This window comes from Panthera leo, chromosome E1, assembly GCF_018350215.1.
Source record: "Panthera leo isolate Ple1 chromosome E1, P.leo_Ple1_pat1.1, whole genome shotgun sequence".
NCBI lineage: Eukaryota > Metazoa > Chordata > Mammalia > Carnivora > Felidae > Panthera > Panthera leo.
The window spans coordinates 5,876,069-5,893,839 of NC_056692.1; the positions used below are offsets into that span (position 1 = coordinate 5,876,069).

Here is a 17,771-nt window from a genome sequence, read left to right on the forward strand (position 1 = left end):
CTGTTTCTCTTTCCAACATGCTGGTCAGAACTGTGAGCTTGCTTAGATTTGTTCAAGCCTGCTCCCCAGTGTGTTCAAAGAAACGGTTTCCAGTTTGGTGTTTCTGTCGCCAGATTATCCGCACGTAGCGTGCAGCCTCTCCCTCTCATTGTTCCTGGCCCTGTCCTCGTTTCTTTAACAGTCCACTGGGACTCGGGCAGGTTGAAGCAAGTACAGTTTTAGCAAACAGCCTCGAGATTGGCAAAATATTCACTTTGGGGTTGAGAGAGACTCTTTTGCTCGTGTTCCAGGGAGCAGGGGCGTGAGTAGGCAGACAAAGGTTGATGATCTAAGAAGAGATGGGATTTAGGGAGCAGAAGAAGGCACCTCTCCCACGGAGATGGGAGCGTGCAGGGATGCGGCTAAAATGGCAGGAAATTGAAGGAGTCCCTGACACATGGCATGTGTTTTCCCTGGAAAGCAGAGAGGGACGCAAACTAAGTAGAGCGGAGCCTCCTAGGAATTTTAAAGGAAGTAGGGAATGGGCAACGCAGCCAATTCCTGGGCACGTGGCAAGATTGCCAAACAGCAGCGGGGGTGAGAGTCACGGAGTTGGGGTGCCCCTCGTTCACCAAATGTATTCCCTTTCCCTCTGGTTAATTCATCCGGGATTGAGAATTTGGCGAAAGTTGGGTGACACAGGAAGTAGAAGGGGAAGCAGAGTTGAGGATTTTGTAAGGTCTTCATTCCAAGTAAGGATTATTGAGTCCATATTAAAATAAGAGGGAGCATGGGGCGCCGGGGTGGCTCAGTCAGTTAAGCATCCGACTTCGGCTCAGGTCGTGATCTCACGACTCGTGGGTTCGAGCCCCGCGTCGGGCTCTGTGCTGACAGCTCGGAGCCCGGAGCCCGCTTCGGATTCTGTGTCTCCCTCTTTCTCCCTGCCCCTCTCCCCCTCAAAAATGAATAAACATTAAAAAAAAAATAAGAAGGAAGTAATTGTGAAGATTAGGAAGAAAAGAAGAGGAGCCAATGGACTGGACATTTCGCTGAAGTAGAGTAAAAGGTGACAAGGGAGTAACAGTGAACAGCCAAGAAAGTAGGAAGTGATGGGAGTAGACGTGAGTGAAGAATGTTTCAGACGCGGGACAGTTTTCTGGGACAGTGACGTCCTGGGTGCAGCCACGGGGGGTGTGTAACAGAACCGGAATGGAGTCAGGTTCTTTGAAGATGAGGAAGCATGAGGCTGGATGTTGGCTCAGTCATCTGTAGCGACACCGAGGTTTACTGGGATGGTGATGAGATGGGACTTGTGGAGGATTCTGGACTGAGTTCCAAAGCCCCCGATAAAGGCGAATCTCACTGGGAAGTTGGCGTAGGGCAGAGAACATAGGAGTTAGTAGACAATATAGGCAGATGGCATATGCTTTAAAAGGAAAAGGAGTTTTTTAACTTTTTTTTTAACATTTATTCATTTTGGGGAGTGAGAGAGACAGAGCATGAGCAGGAGAGGGGCAGAGAGAGGGGGAGACACGGAACCCAAAGCAGGCTGCAGGCTCCGAGCCGTCAGCACAGAGCCCGACGCGGGGCTCGAAGTCACTGAATGCGAGATCATGACCTGAGCCGAAGTCAGACGCTCAACCGACTGAGCCCCCAGGCGCCCCAGGAAAGGGGTTTTTAATATGAGGATGGGAAGAAATAGCCTGCCAGGAACAAGAGTGGGCTAGAAAAACATTCCCCTTCCTCCCAGCCCCACAGATCTGGGGAGCCCAAGAGAGGGCCACGGTCCTCAGGGACGGGAGGTCAAAGAAGCACCCCGCAAAGATGGGACACCATTCTGGGTGACACTGCCCCACGGAGAATAGGAAGGGAGATCAGAAAAGAAGAGTTAAAGGTAGCGGGGGGCTGGGGCGGGGGAGCCTCGGCGCAAAACAGTGTGAAGGTGGAAACCCCAGAGAACGTGACTGTGGAAGGAGAGGGGGGCTTGCTGATGCCCCGGGAGGGTGTCTGGAGAGCCCCACGGTCGCAGATGGAGGGACCCTGCAAGGTTGCCCCAGCGTCTCACAGCACCGGCCGGTGCCGCAGTCATTGATGCGAGCGTTCAATCCTCGTAAATCCCGTCGGCGTCTCCCCATCAGCCTCGCCGTCCAGCCCGGATTCATGCGAGCTGATCCGGGCCGGACCACGCTGGACTTTGCCCGCGACAGCCTGTGCGGCCCGTGAAGCGCCCCTCTTCCCCTACCTCTCGCTAACAAAGAAAAGAAACAGCCTCCTTTGTGAGACGGAATGTCTCCGAGGCGATCTAATAATCCCGGCGCCTTGTAGCCCGGTATTTTCTCTGGAATAAGTTGTTTATATTGCCAGTTCGAAAGCTGACATCGGTTCTCTCGCCAGCCAGGATTTATAGCGTTTAATAAGGGTGTTTCTTGGGTCCATCTCGACTGAATCTATCATAACTGGTCCTCACTGCAAAAAAAAAAAAAAAAAAAAAGTCAACCTCCTGCTTTTTCTTACACAGTTTTTTTTAGTATGTTAAAGAAATAGCCAGCGCTGACCGTTTTCTTTAAGTGTTCTTGCACACGTAGCGGAATGCATCTTCGATTTCAGTTGCCCTGAAACGAAATGTTTAAGGATGTATGGTTATCCTTTTCCTCTTTTAAATTCCTTCTCTTTTCTCTCACGTGCTTTATCTTCCTAGAAAGAAATTCCTTCACTCTTAGGACCCTTTGTCTAAAGAATCTTATGTAATTGCTCTAAACGTCGTTGGTGGACAGCCAACTAATGGCGGACAGCCAGGCAGAATCGGGCCGGCCTCCCTACCAAGGTTAATGTCTTTGTGTGAGGGTTTTCCTGGACTCACAGCCAGGGAGGTGATTGTGACATTTACGTTGGTACATGGCAGGTCCCTTGCCCCACTCCCGATACCGGCCGCCCTTCTCCGGGCGCAGAACATTTCCACCTGCAGAGTCAAGCCCTTGCCTTGTGCTTCTCTGCTCTCAGACGTGCAGAATGACGAGATCAAACGTGTCTACGTGCTGGGAAAAACGGGAGGAGGCTATTATGGGGTAAAGTACAGGAAGCCCGATCTACCTGGGTCCTGCCCCTACTGGCCACGCCTCCCAGTAGATTTTGGGGGAGAATATATTCAGAGGTCCAAGCAAGTCAGAAGGGGCCACACCCACCTGCTGGCTGGCCTGGGAGCCCGTTCACCCTCTAGGGTAGCGGACCAACGCCTGGTCTCCAGATGAAAGCTGCCAGGAAGATCAACAACATTGCTGTCCATCCTGGGGGGGCTGTGTGATGGGGGGAGCATTGAAGTCTAGCTGGGTGCTTCCTTCTGTTTGGGGACGGAAAGCTGGCAGATGTACCCTCCGTCCCTGAACGGAGGGTAGGAAGAGGGTTAGCATAGGAGGCTCGAGGCTCAAACACGCCTGTGTTGGGGGAGTGACCGGGAGACAGGCGAATGTTCCTTGTGGACCTATGACAACACAGATCCCGGGCCCAAGAGATTCTAAGGACAGCTCTATACCCCCTCCAGGTAAAAAGCTCGGCTACACCTTCAACAACCGGAACTTTCACAACGTGTCTTTGGGGCAAGGACAGGAGGTAGTGGCTGAGGCTGCTCTGGACCTGGCTGCCAAGAAAGGTCACTGGGTTATTTTGCAGGTACGACCCCTCTGCCCCGATGGGGGTCATTCTTGACCCCATAGCTGCCTGGACCTGACAGTCTCTGGGCTCCTCTGACCTTGCCGCCCCTCTCCCCTGCCTTTCCTTCCACACCCTTGCCTGTCTCGCTGCCCGATCTTGTCTCCTTCCCTCTTATGTGGTCCTCTCCCCATCCCTCTCCATAACTCCTTGTCCCTCGCCCCTCAAACCCCCTGCCACTCTCTCTAGTTTAATGTTTTTTAACGTTTGTTTATTTTTGAGAGAGAGAGAGAGAAAGAGAGAAATAGAGCACGAGCAGGGGAGGTGCAGAGAGAGGGGGAGACACAGAATCCGAAGCAGGCTCCAGGCTCCAAACCATCAGCACAGAGCCGGATGCGGGGCTCAAACCCACGAACCGTGAGATCATGACCTGAACCGAAGTCGGACTCTTAACCGACTGAGCCACCCAGGCGCCCCTACTCTCTCTAGTTTAAACAGTTCCACCCACATCCTGTTCGGTGCCTGCTCAGGGAGTAGGTATCCAGTTGAGTCCATGGAAGCTGGATCGTGTTCACCCCGTGATCCCTTCCCACGCGTATCAGGAAGACGCGAAGCGGCCCCTCTCCTGTGGCCCCCTGTCCCCTTACCCCTGTTTTATGCAACTTGCAGGGGGAGCTGGGGCCGGGGCGGAACAAGTGGCTCAGTTCCCTTTTCTCCCGAACGGACTACAGCCGCTTCTGCTAGAGTGCCGTGGCTGTGGCACAGGCACTTATGTCACGACCGCGTCCTTCACCACATTCCCTTTAGGAGAGATCCCCTGCTCCATCACCTTTCTGCACCCAGCACACCCCCGCGAACATAGTAGACACCCAGCAAAAGCCCGTTGGGCGGGAGAATCAACGAAGAAATCAATGCAAGGAAAAATAAAACAAGAAAGGTTCCCCCCCCCGCCGCCCCCCGCCCCGCCTGGCCAACGGAGCCCCGGCTTTCCAGGCGGCCCGCTGAAGTCTTAGCTCCGACAGGGTGATTATAAATGAATTCTCTAACAAATTTTCACTTCACCAGCCCTTTCAAATCCGTTGCCTTTGCCTTCAGTTATTTGCAGCCACTCTGTGAAATAAGGGTGGCCGATGTTACTTCCCCCTTTTATAGAAGAGAAAGCGGCACTCAGAGGCCAGATTGCTGCGGCCGAGTCCTGCGCTCAGTGCTAATCTGTGTATTTAAGGCTCTGCGAGCAGGCTTCCTCAAATATTTACCGAGGCGCCTTTATCTGTCCATCACAATGAAACATATTGCAACAAAGCCAAGCGGCTATCCTTTCCGGAGTGAAAGATGCATTCTGCAGAGTAGCCCTAAGAAGTAACTGTGGACTTAGACCAGACAGACAGATGGCAATCAAAAGGGGGGGGGGGGGGGGGTGGAGAAGGCCTCCAAGACCAGACACAGGAGCTTGCTCTTGGAGCAGGAAGCCTTCCCAGTATGTGAGCCGAAATGCCCCCGTGTGTTTTAGGAAGATAAGTTGGGCCACACTGAGCAGAATGGTTTGCAGAGAGGGCGAGGGGACTCCAGAAAGCTAGCCACGAGAAGTTGACATCAGTGCTTTTCAAATTGTAACACGCTCACAAGTCACCGCAGGATCGTATTAAAATGCGCCGATTCAGGAAGTCTGGGTGGGGCCGAAGAGTCTGTGTTCCCACCTAGCCCCAGGTAACGCCAACTCTGCTGGTCCACGGGCCCCGCTTTTGTGTAGCAAGGGTTCAAGTAAGGCAGGTGTCAGATGTGGTGATCTGGATTTGGAGCGTGTGGACCGTGTGTGTGACTCTTCAAGCGTGGCCCGGGGACCAACATCTTCAGCATCACCCGGAACTTGTTAGAAGTGCAAATTCTCAGGCCCCACCCTAGACCCCCTGAATCAGATACTCGGGGCTGGAGCCCAAGAATCTTCGTTTTAAGAAGCCCTCCGGGGGGTGCCTGGGTGGCTCAGTCGGTTGAGTGTCCGACTTCAGCTCAGGTCACGATCTCGCGGTCCGTGAGTTCGAGCCCCGCGTCGGGCTCTGTGCTGACGGCTCAGAGCCTGGAGCCTGTTTCAGATTCTGTGTCTCCCTCTCTCTGACCCTCCCCTGTTCATGCTCTGTCTCTCCCTGTCTCAAAAGTAAATAAAACATTAAAAAAAAAATGAAAAAAGAAAAAAGAAGCCCTCTGGGGAGATGGGGGTGGGGGACGGATTCCTATGCATAGTCCGGTTTGACAACAATGTGCCAAGGAGACTTGGGATATCAAGAGATAGGGTTCAGCTGCAAGATACTGGCAGGTCTCATTGCTGGGAACCCCAAGATTCCTGCTGCAGTGAGCTGTATTTGATGGCCAGGTCCCTCCTCTAGCTGCCTTCCAGAAACTGTTTGCTGCTGACAAAACTAAGCAGATGCCTGCATGGGGGGGGTGGTTGGGATCTTTCCTTCCCACTAGAACATCCACCTGGTGGCCAAGTGGCTGAGCACCCTGGAGAAGAAGCTGGAGGAACACAGTGAGAACAGCCACCCAGAGTTCAGGGTCTTCATCAGTGCGGAGCCAGCACCCTCCCCTGAGGGCCACATCATCCCCCAGGGCATCCTGGAAAACGCCATCAAGATCACCAACGAGCCTCCCACAGGCATGCACACCAACCTACACAAGGCCCTGGACAATTTCACTCAGGTACAGCCCCGGGGAGGGAGGGGAGAAGAGCGCCCCCCCCCCCCAAAGAGCTGATTCAACTGGGTTAGAAGAACATGCACCTGTCGGGGCGGGGGGGGGGGGGGCGTGGCGAGGGGGTGACTGGGCTCAGAGCAGTGCCATGTGGGCGAAACGTATTCCCTTTGTGACCGGCCTCCTCCCGGCGCCCACCGAGTGCAACCCAATTCTCAGTTCCCAGATACGCCTGGGGGAGCTGAGCTTAGGGTGGGCTTTCTTCGGCGAGAGGCACGGGGGAGCTCTCTGCAAGCCTCCGTCTACCTAAATATCCCAAGGTGGAGAGGGGCCACGTTGCTAGAAATCTGATGTCACACACCGGTCGCACGCTGTCTTCAAGCAGGGGGTTGACACTCGTGTTCACGTGGTGACAGTTGACATCTACGTGCATCTCGAATGTCGAGGGTCCGGAGAATCCGGGTGTCAGATGTGGGGATCGTAATCATATGTTAGGCTCTTAACGCGTGGCCCCCAGGGCAGCAGAAGCGCCCGGGAACTTGGTAGAAATGCCAGTTCTCAGGTCCTACCCTAGACCTGCTGAATCAGAAACTCTGGGGTGGGGCCCAGGAATGTGTGTTCTAACAAGCCCTCCAGAAGATCCCAATGTACAGGCCACGCTGGGGACACTGTGCTACAATGGAACTGGGAACAGCAGGGCATCGGGCTCAGATGTAGGTACTGGAAGGTCCATTACTGGGAATCCAAGACTCGCGTTGTGGGGCGTGTATTGAAAGCCAACAATAGGGTGGTGGGTAACTAACTCCATGTGTGAAGTCCCACTTGCAAAGTCTAGCTCGGGCTTTTTGCATCTTCTCCGGAAGGCAGGCTGTCTGGTAGCTTCTTCCTCAGGGATTTGCGCCATCCTGGGGAGGGGAACACACGAAGGTGTGAAGGCCGGGAGGTTGGGGGCACCTTAAAGTCCATCTGCCACGCTGGGCATCGGTGGAGTCCAAGGGGAGGGTTCTAGGATCTGTCCTCTCCGATGATCGTCTTTGTATCTCTGGCTTCGCAGAGCCCCTGCTCTAACTCGACACAAGTCCCCGATGGGTCATCTAGGAACCCTGAAACGGGCCGTCCCACGGGACACCTGTTGTCACTAACCCAACATGACCCACCAGGACTAAGGGCCCTTTGGGGCCTGGTTTCGCTTAGACTAACATGAAGGGGTTTTGGCTTTATTTTTCTCTTTTAAATTTTTATTCGTTTATTCATTTGTTAATTTTGAGAGTCGGGTGAGAAGAGGCAGGGAGAGAGAGAGTCCAAGGAGGCTCTGCACCGTCAGCACAGAGCCCGACACGAGGCTCGAACTCACAAACTGCGAGATCATGACCTGAGCTGAAGTCGGACACTCAAGTGACTGAGCCACCCAGGGCCCCTAACGTGAAGGGTTTTTTGTTTGTTTGTTTGTTTGTTTACTGAGTGCATGATACCCCTTGTAGTGTGGGGACCAAGCAGTCCCACTTGGAGAGGAAAGAAAGCTCCCACTTGGAGAGGAAGCTCCAGTTCCACTTGGAGAGGAAAGAGAAGGAGAAGCAAAACTTGTCCAGCCCTCTTTTTCACTCCCTTCCCATCCGCACCCCCAGACCCACTCATAATCCAGAACCGGGAATGGGGAAACACGGCCAGGAGATTCAGGCTGTTTTCGTTAAGAAACACCTGCCCGGGGGCGCCTGGGTGGCTCAGTCGGTTAAGCGTCCGACTTCGGCTCAGGTCATGATCTCGCGGTCCGTGAGTTCAAGCCCCGCGTCGGGCTCTGTGCTGACAGCTCAGAGTCTGGAGCCTGTTTCAGATTCTGTGTCTCCCTCTCTTTCTGCCCCTCCCCCGTTCATGCTCTGTCTCTCTCTGTCTCAAAAATAAATAAACGTTAAAAAAAAATTTTTTTTTAAAAAAAAGAAACACCTGCCCGTTGCAACATGAAGCAGAAAGTAGGGTGCTCTCTTTTCCAGGGGCATTTTCATTCCTTTCTTTTTAAATTTTAAAATAAAGTAAAATGTTAAAGAAAAATAAAATAATAAAATAAAGTAAAATGATAAAATAAAATAAAATAAAGTAAAATAAAATAATATAAAATAAAGTAAAAAATAAAATAAAATAATAAAATAAAATAAAATAAAATAATACATTTTCTTCCTAAATAGGCCTTGACTAATCCCCTAGGTACTCTGTACCAGAGGTCAGAACTTCTAAATTTTCTACATCTTATATTCCACATAGGGGAAATCTACATTCTCGACTTTGAAATCGATAGCCTTCTTTCCCCGGAAGGCAGTAGCTCGTTCCAAGCAAAAACACTTCTGCCCAGAAAAGACACTGGGTGGCCCAACAGGGTGAACATACGCAATGCCACAGAGCTATGTTCGCTTCAAAATGGTGCAGATGACAGATTCTATGGTGTGGATTCCACCAGGAATTTTTTTTTTTTAATTAACAATTGAAAAGAAAAAGGCATTGGGATGCGGTTAGTTAGCAAGCTCCGTCTAAGGGCACAGTCACAGACTACTCTCAGCAATTTTGCCTTGAGGGTCTTGGGCAGATCCGGGGAGAAGGGCCATAGTTGCCTCAGATACCGAGTCTCCTAATGATTAATTATACAAGAGTATCCCCTACCCACGGACCCTTGTCCTTGGCTCTCTCTCCCTGCCAAACCCCTGTCCAGCCTTGGTTATGAGGCCGCTGGGAAATAAGTCCCAAGGGTGCTGGCTTTCCCTGGCTATTCTGTCCCCACCACCGTTGGGTCTTTGGCCATTGAGAGCGATCTTCGGTGACTCATTCTGAGAAACAGAGACAGACTTATGGGTATATCCATTGCTCGCAAGGGTTTTAATTGTTCCATTCTGCTTTTATGGGTGCCCTGGAACCAAGGCCCCCATGAACACCCCCTATAATTCAGAGCCCTGTCTTAACCATTTAAGGGACAAACTGCAGGACGGAGCTCTTTTTACCGCTGCTAGCCGTGCTGATCGGGGACGGTTATTTTATTCTGATGTTGTCAGGTTTACGGTGAAGGGCGCAGCACTCCTCTGTTTCTCTCGTGTCCCGTCCCTCCCTCAGCAGCAACCTCAGCCACACGAGCAGCGATTACACCTACGACAGTCCCACGACGGGCAAGCAAGGCGTGGCAAGCGGGGCACCTGGCCGGCTCAGTCGGTAGAGCCTGCGACTCGAGATCTCGGGGTCATGAGTTCAAGCCCCATGTTGGGTACAGACATTAAATAAATAAAACCTTAAAAAAAATAAAATAAAAAGGAAAGAAAAGCATAGCAGGAAGGGGAGAAATCAGAGATGATGCTGTAGGAGTCCCCACCCACACCCCAGCACAAAGTGATACTCCTAAGACCAACACAACTCTCAGGACCCACTACCCTGTTTCCCGTTAGCTGTGCTTGGCATGTCCACGGGGGCCAACATTAACTATAAAGCAAACCCTGTCATCACCTGAACCTAAATCTTAACTCAGATTCTAATCTAGAACCCAGCCCCTCTGCAAGGTCCCCTCAAACCCTGAGCCCACGCTGACCCACAGCGCGACCTGCATTCCTACTGTGGCTCAAAAACCTAACCAGGACGTACGGTGACCTCGTCCAGCATGACTTCCGGCCGCCATAACCCACACCCTGCTCTGTGCTGCACAACGGCAGGTCTTTGCTAACACTGGAGGCTACGCTTTCCTTTCAGGACACGCTGGAGATGTGCTCCCGGGAGACGGAGTTTAAGAGCATCCTCTTTGCTCTTTGTTACTTTCACGGGGTGGTGGCGGAGAGACGAAAGTTTGGGCCGCAGGGGTGGAACTGCCCTTACCCCTTCAACACTGGGGACCTCACCATCTCTGTGAACGTGCTGTACAACTTCCTGGAGGCCAACGCAAAGGTAAAGTTCCCGGCCAGCACGGGGGGAGGCGGGGAGGGCCATCTCTCAGAAGGATGATGTCGCATCGGCACAGGGTAAAGGGGGCACACGCTGGGGACCATCTAGACCCTCTCCAAGTAGAGGGAGGAAGGACCAGCCCGGGGCCAGCGGCAGGCCAAAAAGAGCACCACGGGATGTCAGGGCCAGGAAAGCTCAGGAGACCAAACTGGTGACTCACGCCTGGTGTGATTCTTTGTCCCAGGGCCCACCAGACCACCCCTGTGCCCCTGCGGCATTGTGGGGTGCTGTGGATTGGCAGAAGAGACCCCATGCTCACCTGATTCAAGTTCCCAGTTTAATCAGCCAAGAACACCATTTAAGGGAATGTGTAGACCATGAAGCCTCTTCTAGTTAGCACGCCAAACATAGTATCAGCAAAGGCCACCTCCCCTTCCTGGTGGGGCACATGAATCAGGCCCAGAAGCCCTAAGCTACTCCTCTGCCCCCAGCTCCACGGCCCTTGCCCCCATAGCACCGTCTCTTCATTTCCTGCACTGAGACATGGCTTTCCCCAAGTGGTTTCCCGCCTGACTCCAATATCGTGACTTTCGTGCTCTATTTCATTCACTTTGAACTTTGGAAGGAGACCATAAATTAATACGCTAAGTAATGGCAGGAAATTAGACCGACAAGTATCCTGGTCCTTCCTTTATTCCATTTGACATTTGCTTATTTAAAGGACTTGTAGGTAAAGCCTGACTTGATTGCCACAGTTAATGACCGTGGAAGAGGGGAGGCATATAGGCAAGGGGGTTGGCACCTTGCCTCTCCTCACCCTTGGCTGTAACTTCTCAAGCATTTCGTGAGCTCCCAGGCGTGCCCGACTCTTCGGGGCACTAGGGGTATGCAGGTGAAGAAAGCGTTGCTTCTAATTTGAGAGGCATCCCATCTTGCGGCTGATACTCTGTCCACGCGTCAGGGCAGCCCCGATGTCTGTGCGGAGGTCTTTCTTCCCTGTGTCTCAGGTCCCCTATGATGATCTGCGCTACCTCTTTGGAGAGATCATGTATGGAGGCCACATCACAGACGACTGGGACCGGAGGCTCTGCAGGACCTATCTGGAGGAATTCATCAGACCGGAAATGCTAGAAGGAGAGCTGTGCCTGGCACCCGGGTTCCCACTCCCGGGCAACCTGGACTACGCTGGTTACCATCAGGTAAGGCTCTGCTCATACGGGACCTGGGCCTTCCTTCCATCCTGTTCTGCAGGACCAGGATGCACACACAGGGCCAGGGAGGAATGGCCTAAAGAACAGAGCTCAGGGGCCCCCGGGTGGCTCAGTCGGTTGAGCATCCAACTTCAGCTCAGGTCATGATCTCGAGGTTCGCGGGTTCGAGCCCCCCGTCGGGCTCCGTGCTGACAGCTCAGAGCCCAGAGCCTGCTTCGGATTCTGTGTCTCCCTCTCTGTCTGCCCCCTACCCCTGCTCACGCTCTGTCTCTCTATCCTTCAAAAAAATAAACAAACATGGGAAAAAATGTTTTTTTGAATACAAAAATAAAGAACGGAGCTCATATGGAGTTCGGTTCTCAGCCCCAGGTTTGTCGTGTTCGGTTTGAGAGCTGTTGGGTGCCTCGCCTCAAATTAGTGATAACAATTGAGCTTTTGGAGATCTTTCTATTCTTGATGCTTGGTTCAATAATTCTATTTGTTGATCTTTTTCTACAAATAACATCTGGGGCTTTCATTAGATTGCTTTCATCCAAGATATTGACAAAGCCATTAGGAAGAAAATTCCAGGTTCAGAATTTAGCCAACTTTGGGTAAAGTTTATATTAGTGATTCTAGATATCGTCAGAGGGACAGGAGCTTGTGGGCAGATCACTTAGCCCTCCTGTTGTCTGAGGGCTGCTGTGAACACAGACACACACACCCAGGTGCACACACACATGCCCAGAGAGCTCTTCTGACTTCTCATTTCACTGTGGCCACAGCTATTTTTAAAGTGCCCATCTTTGCCCATTTAGGCTGCCACGGGAGATAGATTAGAAGATAATTTTTTTTTTAAATCTTTTTTGCCGCTTGACTTTGAACATGCCTAAAATAACTTTGAATACCAAACTTAAAGGAAATACCGGTCATCAAGACATTAACGACAAACTTAAAAAAAAAATTTTTTTTTGAATTCATAAAATTTAAAAAGATAAGATGTCAAAGTCATTCAATGCAGAAAACCTTGGACCTATGAAAAGAAATTTAAAATGGTAAGGCTATTTAAAGAAAATAAGAGGAATGTGGGGTGGTGGGGAGATGGGTTAAATGGGGGATGGGATTAGGGAGGGTACTTGTCGGGGTGAACACTGAGCTTCGTAGGTAAGAGATGAATCACTGGGTTCTACTCCTGAAGCCAAGACTACGCTGTATGTTAACTAAGTTGAATTTAAATTTTTAAAAAAAGAAGATGATTTTTAAACTACTTTACCAAAAGGCTTCAGGGCTTTAGCCAAGAAATTTGTGCAAGAGCACCCCCTAGTGTCCACGGGGCAGTCCAACAAGAGGCTGGAGCCAGAAATGGGCAAAAACGGTGTGGTTTGCACACTTCAAAACAAGTGAGGATTTTTTTTACACCTGTCGTTTTTTTAATGTTTATCTTTTTTTGAGAGAGAGAGTATGTGTGAGTGGGGGAGGGTCAGAGAGAGAGGGAGACACAGAATCCAAAGCAGGCTCCAGGCTCTGAGCCATCAGCACAGAGCCCAATGTGGGGCTCGAACTCACGAACCGCTAGATCATGACCTGAGCTGATGTCAGACACTCAACCAACTGAGCCACCCAGGCGCCCCTTTACATCTCTCTTTAATCCGCCAGTTAATAGGTGGTTACAGGGCACCTACCAAGAGTTCAGGAGGGTGCTGGGGGCCGGAAGAAATACAAAAATAAATACACAAGTTTGCCTTTGAGGGATGAGCAATCTTTCACTTAGACTCGAGGATGCTCACACCAAGAAATCATCAAAATCAAATTAGGAACCAACCTTGAGGGGCACTTTCTCACTGTGTGGTGGAAAGAACTAGAAAGGGCACTCAGAACATTCGGAGAGGAAAGGGAGCCTTCAAAGCTGGGGACCCAGCCTAACCAACCGTAGGGGTGCATTGCCTGGATGGCACGATTAAAAAAATGTTTCTAATTCAAGTAATTTTTGCCGGGGGCCCAATTCCCCGGTTATCAGCGAACCTCGCCTTGTCCCACAAGCTCTCTTTTGCATCTGTGGTCCCATATCTGCATTTAGCTTTGTTATCTCTGATTTAGATAAATGGGGGGGGGGGGGAGAAAAGGAATTTAAGGGCAAGGGGGCCGGGACCCTGGGAGAGCTTGAGTGACATACCAGGAAGGGATCCGTATTTCTTAAGGACCCTGAGAAGTCCCTCCGTGTGTGGAGGGACAGGTGTAGACCCGGGAGCGGCAGGAGCAGGGCAGACTGGAGAGGGATCAAGTCCTCCAAGCTTCTGCAAAAGGAGCATGGCCCCGTGGGCGTGGAATTTCCGGAAAAGCGGCCTGGCGCACAAAACCAGATGGTGTGGAGGCGAGGCTGGCGGAAAGGATGTGCACCAGGAGGCGGAGAACGTGTCCACGTCTCAGCAGGTGTTGGTGAACGGCGTCCGCCTGGAGGGCCAGAGGGACGCGGGTGCCTCACGCCTGCTGTGACCCACCGCCGTCCCTCAGAGGACGACCCGGAGTGGGAGATGGCAGACGGGAGACACGTCTCGGTCTGTGTTTGAGCGAGCTTGCCCTCGACTTCCAGTACGTTGATGCCGAGCTGCCGGCAGAGTCGCCCTACCTCTACGGCCTGCACCCCAACGCCGAGATCGGCTTCCTGACCCAGACCTCGGAGAAGCTCTTTCGCACGGTCCTGGAGCTGCAGCCGCGGGACGGCCACGCCGGAGAGGGAGCAGGGGCCACGCGGGAAGAAAAGGTATGTGGACGGACCACTCGAGATCCTTCCGGGGAGCCGAGGATGGCACCGCGAGACGCCCCCTCCCGCTGGCCGCGTTGGCAGGGCGCGTGCAGACCACACTGTGCACAGCCGCCCCTCGCACACGGCTGGTGCGGCCTTGACCCACCACGCTGGTCCTCTGTTTAAATCACAGGAAGCCCCTGCCGTTGCGTTTCGTGGTTTGCTTGCTTGCTTGCTTGCTTGCTTGCTTTCATTCTTCCTCCTTCCTTCCTTCCTCCTTCCTTCCTTCCTTCCTTCCTTCTTTCTTTTTCTCTTTCTTTCTTTCTTTCTTTCTTTCTTTCTTTCATCCTTCCTTCTTCTTTCTTTTTCTTTCTTTCTTTCTTTCTTTCTTTCTTTCTTTCTTTCTTTCATTTTTCCTTCCTCCTTCCTTCCTTCTTTCCTTCCTTTCTTTCTTCTTTCTTTCTTCTTTCTTTCTTTCTTTCTTTCTTTCTTTCTTTCTTTCTTTCTTTCCTCTTTCTTCCTCCCTCCCTCCCTCCCTCCTTCTTTCTTTCTCTTTCTTTCTTTCTCTTTCTTTCATTCTTCCTTCCTTCCTTCCTTCCTTCTTTTCTTGTTTCTTTCTTTCTTCCTTTCATCTTTCCTTCCTTCCTCCTTCCTTCTTCTTCTTTCTTTTTCTTTCTTTCCTTCCTTCCTTCCTTCCTTCCTCTTTCCCTTTCTTTCTTTCTTTCTTTCCTTCCTTCCTCTTTCCCTTTCTTTCTTTCTTTCTCTCTTCTCTTTGTCTTTCTTTCCTTCCTTCTTCTTTCTTTCTTTTTTCCTTCCTTTTTCTTTCCTTCTTTCCTTCTTTCCTCTTTCTTTCTTTCTTTCTTTTCTTCCTTTCATCTTTCCTTCCTTCCTCCCTTCCTTCCTTCTTCCTTCCTTCCTCCCTTCTTCTTCTTTCTTTCTTTTTCTTTCTTTCTCTTTCTTTCTTTCCTTCCTTCCTCTTTCCCTTTCTTTCCTTCCTTCCTTCCTCTCTTTCCCTTTCTTTCTTTCTTTCTTCTCTTTGTCTTTCTTTCCTTCCTTCTTCTTTCTTTCTTTCTTTCCTTCCTTTTTCTTTCCTTCTTTCCTTTCTTTCCTTCCTTCCTCTTTCTTTCTTTCTTTTCTTTCTTTCTTTCATTCTTCCTTCCTTCCTTCCTCTTTTTTTTCTTTCTTTTTTCTTTCTTTCCTTCCTTCCTTCCTCTTTCTTTCTTTCTTTCTTTCTTTCTTTCTCTTTCTTTCCTTCCTTCCTTCCTTCCTTCCTTCCTTCCTTCCTTCCTTTCTCTCTTTCCTTCCTCCCTTCCTTCCTTCCTTCCTTCCTTCCTTCTTTCAGTTTATTTATTTTTGAGAGAAAGAGTGTGTGCATGCTGGGAAGGGGCAGAGAGAGAGAGAGAGAGAATCCCAAGCAGGCTCCACTTTACCAGTGCAGAGCCCGATGCGGGGCTCAAACTCACAAACCGTGAGATCGTGACCTGAGCCGAAGTTGGATGCTGAACCGACTGAGCCACCCAGACTCCCCTCTTTAATTTTTTAATGTTTATTTTTGAGAGGGCGGGGACAGAGAGAGAGGGAGACAGAAGTCGAAGCAGACTCCTCACTGACGACAGAGAGCCCGATGTAGGGCTTAAACCCACGAACTGTGAGATCATGACCTGAGCCAAAGTTGGACGCTTCACCAACTGAGCCACCCAGATGCCCCAGTGGTTTGCTTTTCTAGTTCACCCAAAGAGTATTTCTTTTTCTTTTTTTTTTTTTTAATGTTTGTTTATTTTTGAGAGAGAGAGACAGAGCATGAACAGGAGAGAGGCAGAGAGAGGGAGACACAGAATCCAAAGCAGGCTCCAGGCTCTGAGCTGTCAGCACAGAGCCCAATGTGGGGCTCAAACCCACCAACCGTGGAATCATGACCTGAGCCGAAGACGGACGCTCAACCAGCTAAGCCACCCAAGTGCCCCTCAATAGTCTCATTTTAACTCAGTCACCTCTTTAAAGGCCCTGTCTCTAAACACAGTCACATTGTGGAGGGGAGGATGTCCACAGATGAGTTTTAGGGGGACACAACCCAGCCCATCACGCTGGCTCCAGCGGCCCCCCTTGGACATACACCCTTTCCTGTTTCCCCCATTTGCCCTTGACTGCTGGATTTTGCTGGTGTCGAACAACTGACTAGTCATCTGGAGAAAAGCGAAGCAGGTTTCCTCCCTCCTTATATCACAGATGGCTGCATTTAAATATGTTTCAATGAAAACATAAAAAGTACTAAAAGAAAACTTGGGTGAATGCTTTTGTGATCTTACAAAGAGGAGGGCATTATCAAACCTTCTTTTAAAAAAAGCAGCTCAGAATCTATAAAGATTGACACATTTGGTGACTGGAAAAAATTTAAAACCAGATCCGCAAAGCAAACAAACCTCGTGAATGAAGTCAGAGACCAGCTAGGAGAACCTCTCTGCAGCACAGACACTGGTAAGTGGGCAGATCTCACTAATACATGAAAAGTTCTTACATGTGGAGGACGAGAGAAGGACAGAAGATGGGGACAGACGGACACAAAAGAAATTCACACAGTTATTCGAAGGGCCGATAAAAATAGCACAGGATTGTCAATGTCCCTCCCGACTAAATGAAGGTATGTGAGATATCATTTTCCACCTAATGGCAAAGAGTTTTAAAAGTGACAATGTATCAAGGGGTGGCTCAGTGGGTTGAGAGTCTCTTGATTTCGACTCAGGTCATGATCCCGGGGTTGTGGGATCAAACCCTGCATCAGGCTCTGCACTGAGCACGGAGCCTGCTGAAGATTCTCTTTCCCCCTGCTCCCCCCGTCCCCACTTGTGCACACTCGCTCTCTCTCAAACGAAAATAGTTTAAAAATTAATTAGGAGCGCCTGGGTGGCTCAGTCGGTTGAGCGTCCGACTTCGGCTCAGGTCATGATCTCGCGGTCCGTGAGTTCGAGCCCCGCGTCGGGCTCTGTGCTGACAGCTCGGAGCCTGGAGCCTGCTTCTGATTCTGTGTCTCCCTCTCTCTCTGCCCCTCCCCAGCTAGTACTCTGTCTCTCTCTCTCTCTCTCTCTCTCTCTCAAACATAAATAAAACACTAAAAATTTAGTAAAATAAATAAAAAATTAAAAGTGACAGTATGCAGCAGTGAGGGCACAAGAAAACAGACATTCTCTCTGTTGGTGGACCCTTACCTTCTAGAACAACAGCTGCTAAAATTTAAAATGTTCACATTTTTTTTTACCCAGAATTCTGTGTCTAGGCATTCAACCAGTGGAAAGACTCCAAAGTACACAGATTTCATGGTATGTTTATTACAGGATTGACCGCAGTCGTACAAATGATAAGCAGCCCAGATATCCATCCCAAACAGCAAAATAATATCTACTATATACTATTTATTATATATGTAACAGTATATATACAGCTACAAAAAATAAGGCAAGTCCATATATAGTAACAAGATAGCGTGTGCATGATTTATTATAAGACGAAAAGCAAGTATGACAGGACTCCCTTGGTGATAGATGGAAAGAAAGGAGGGAGCGAGGAGTGAAGACAGGACAGACAGACAAAACTGATGCGGGGGGGGATAATGGATGGATGGTTATATG

General features: G+C 50.3%; 1 protein-coding gene across 1 annotated transcript in view; it reads left to right on the forward strand.

The window, feature by feature from the left end:
* Positions 1 to 17,771, forward strand: part of DNAH9 (dynein axonemal heavy chain 9) — a 333,822-nt gene that overhangs the window by 288,452 nt on the left and 27,599 nt on the right. Inside the window, exons 62-66 of the mRNA XM_042917480.1 lie at positions 3,518 to 3,645; positions 6,091 to 6,318; positions 10,027 to 10,218; positions 11,223 to 11,414; positions 13,996 to 14,166. Coding sequence (XP_042773414.1) covers positions 3,518 to 3,645; positions 6,091 to 6,318; positions 10,027 to 10,218; positions 11,223 to 11,414; positions 13,996 to 14,166 — 911 coding nt within the window. The remainder of the gene's footprint in view (positions 1 to 3,517; positions 3,646 to 6,090; positions 6,319 to 10,026; positions 10,219 to 11,222; positions 11,415 to 13,995; positions 14,167 to 17,771) is intronic.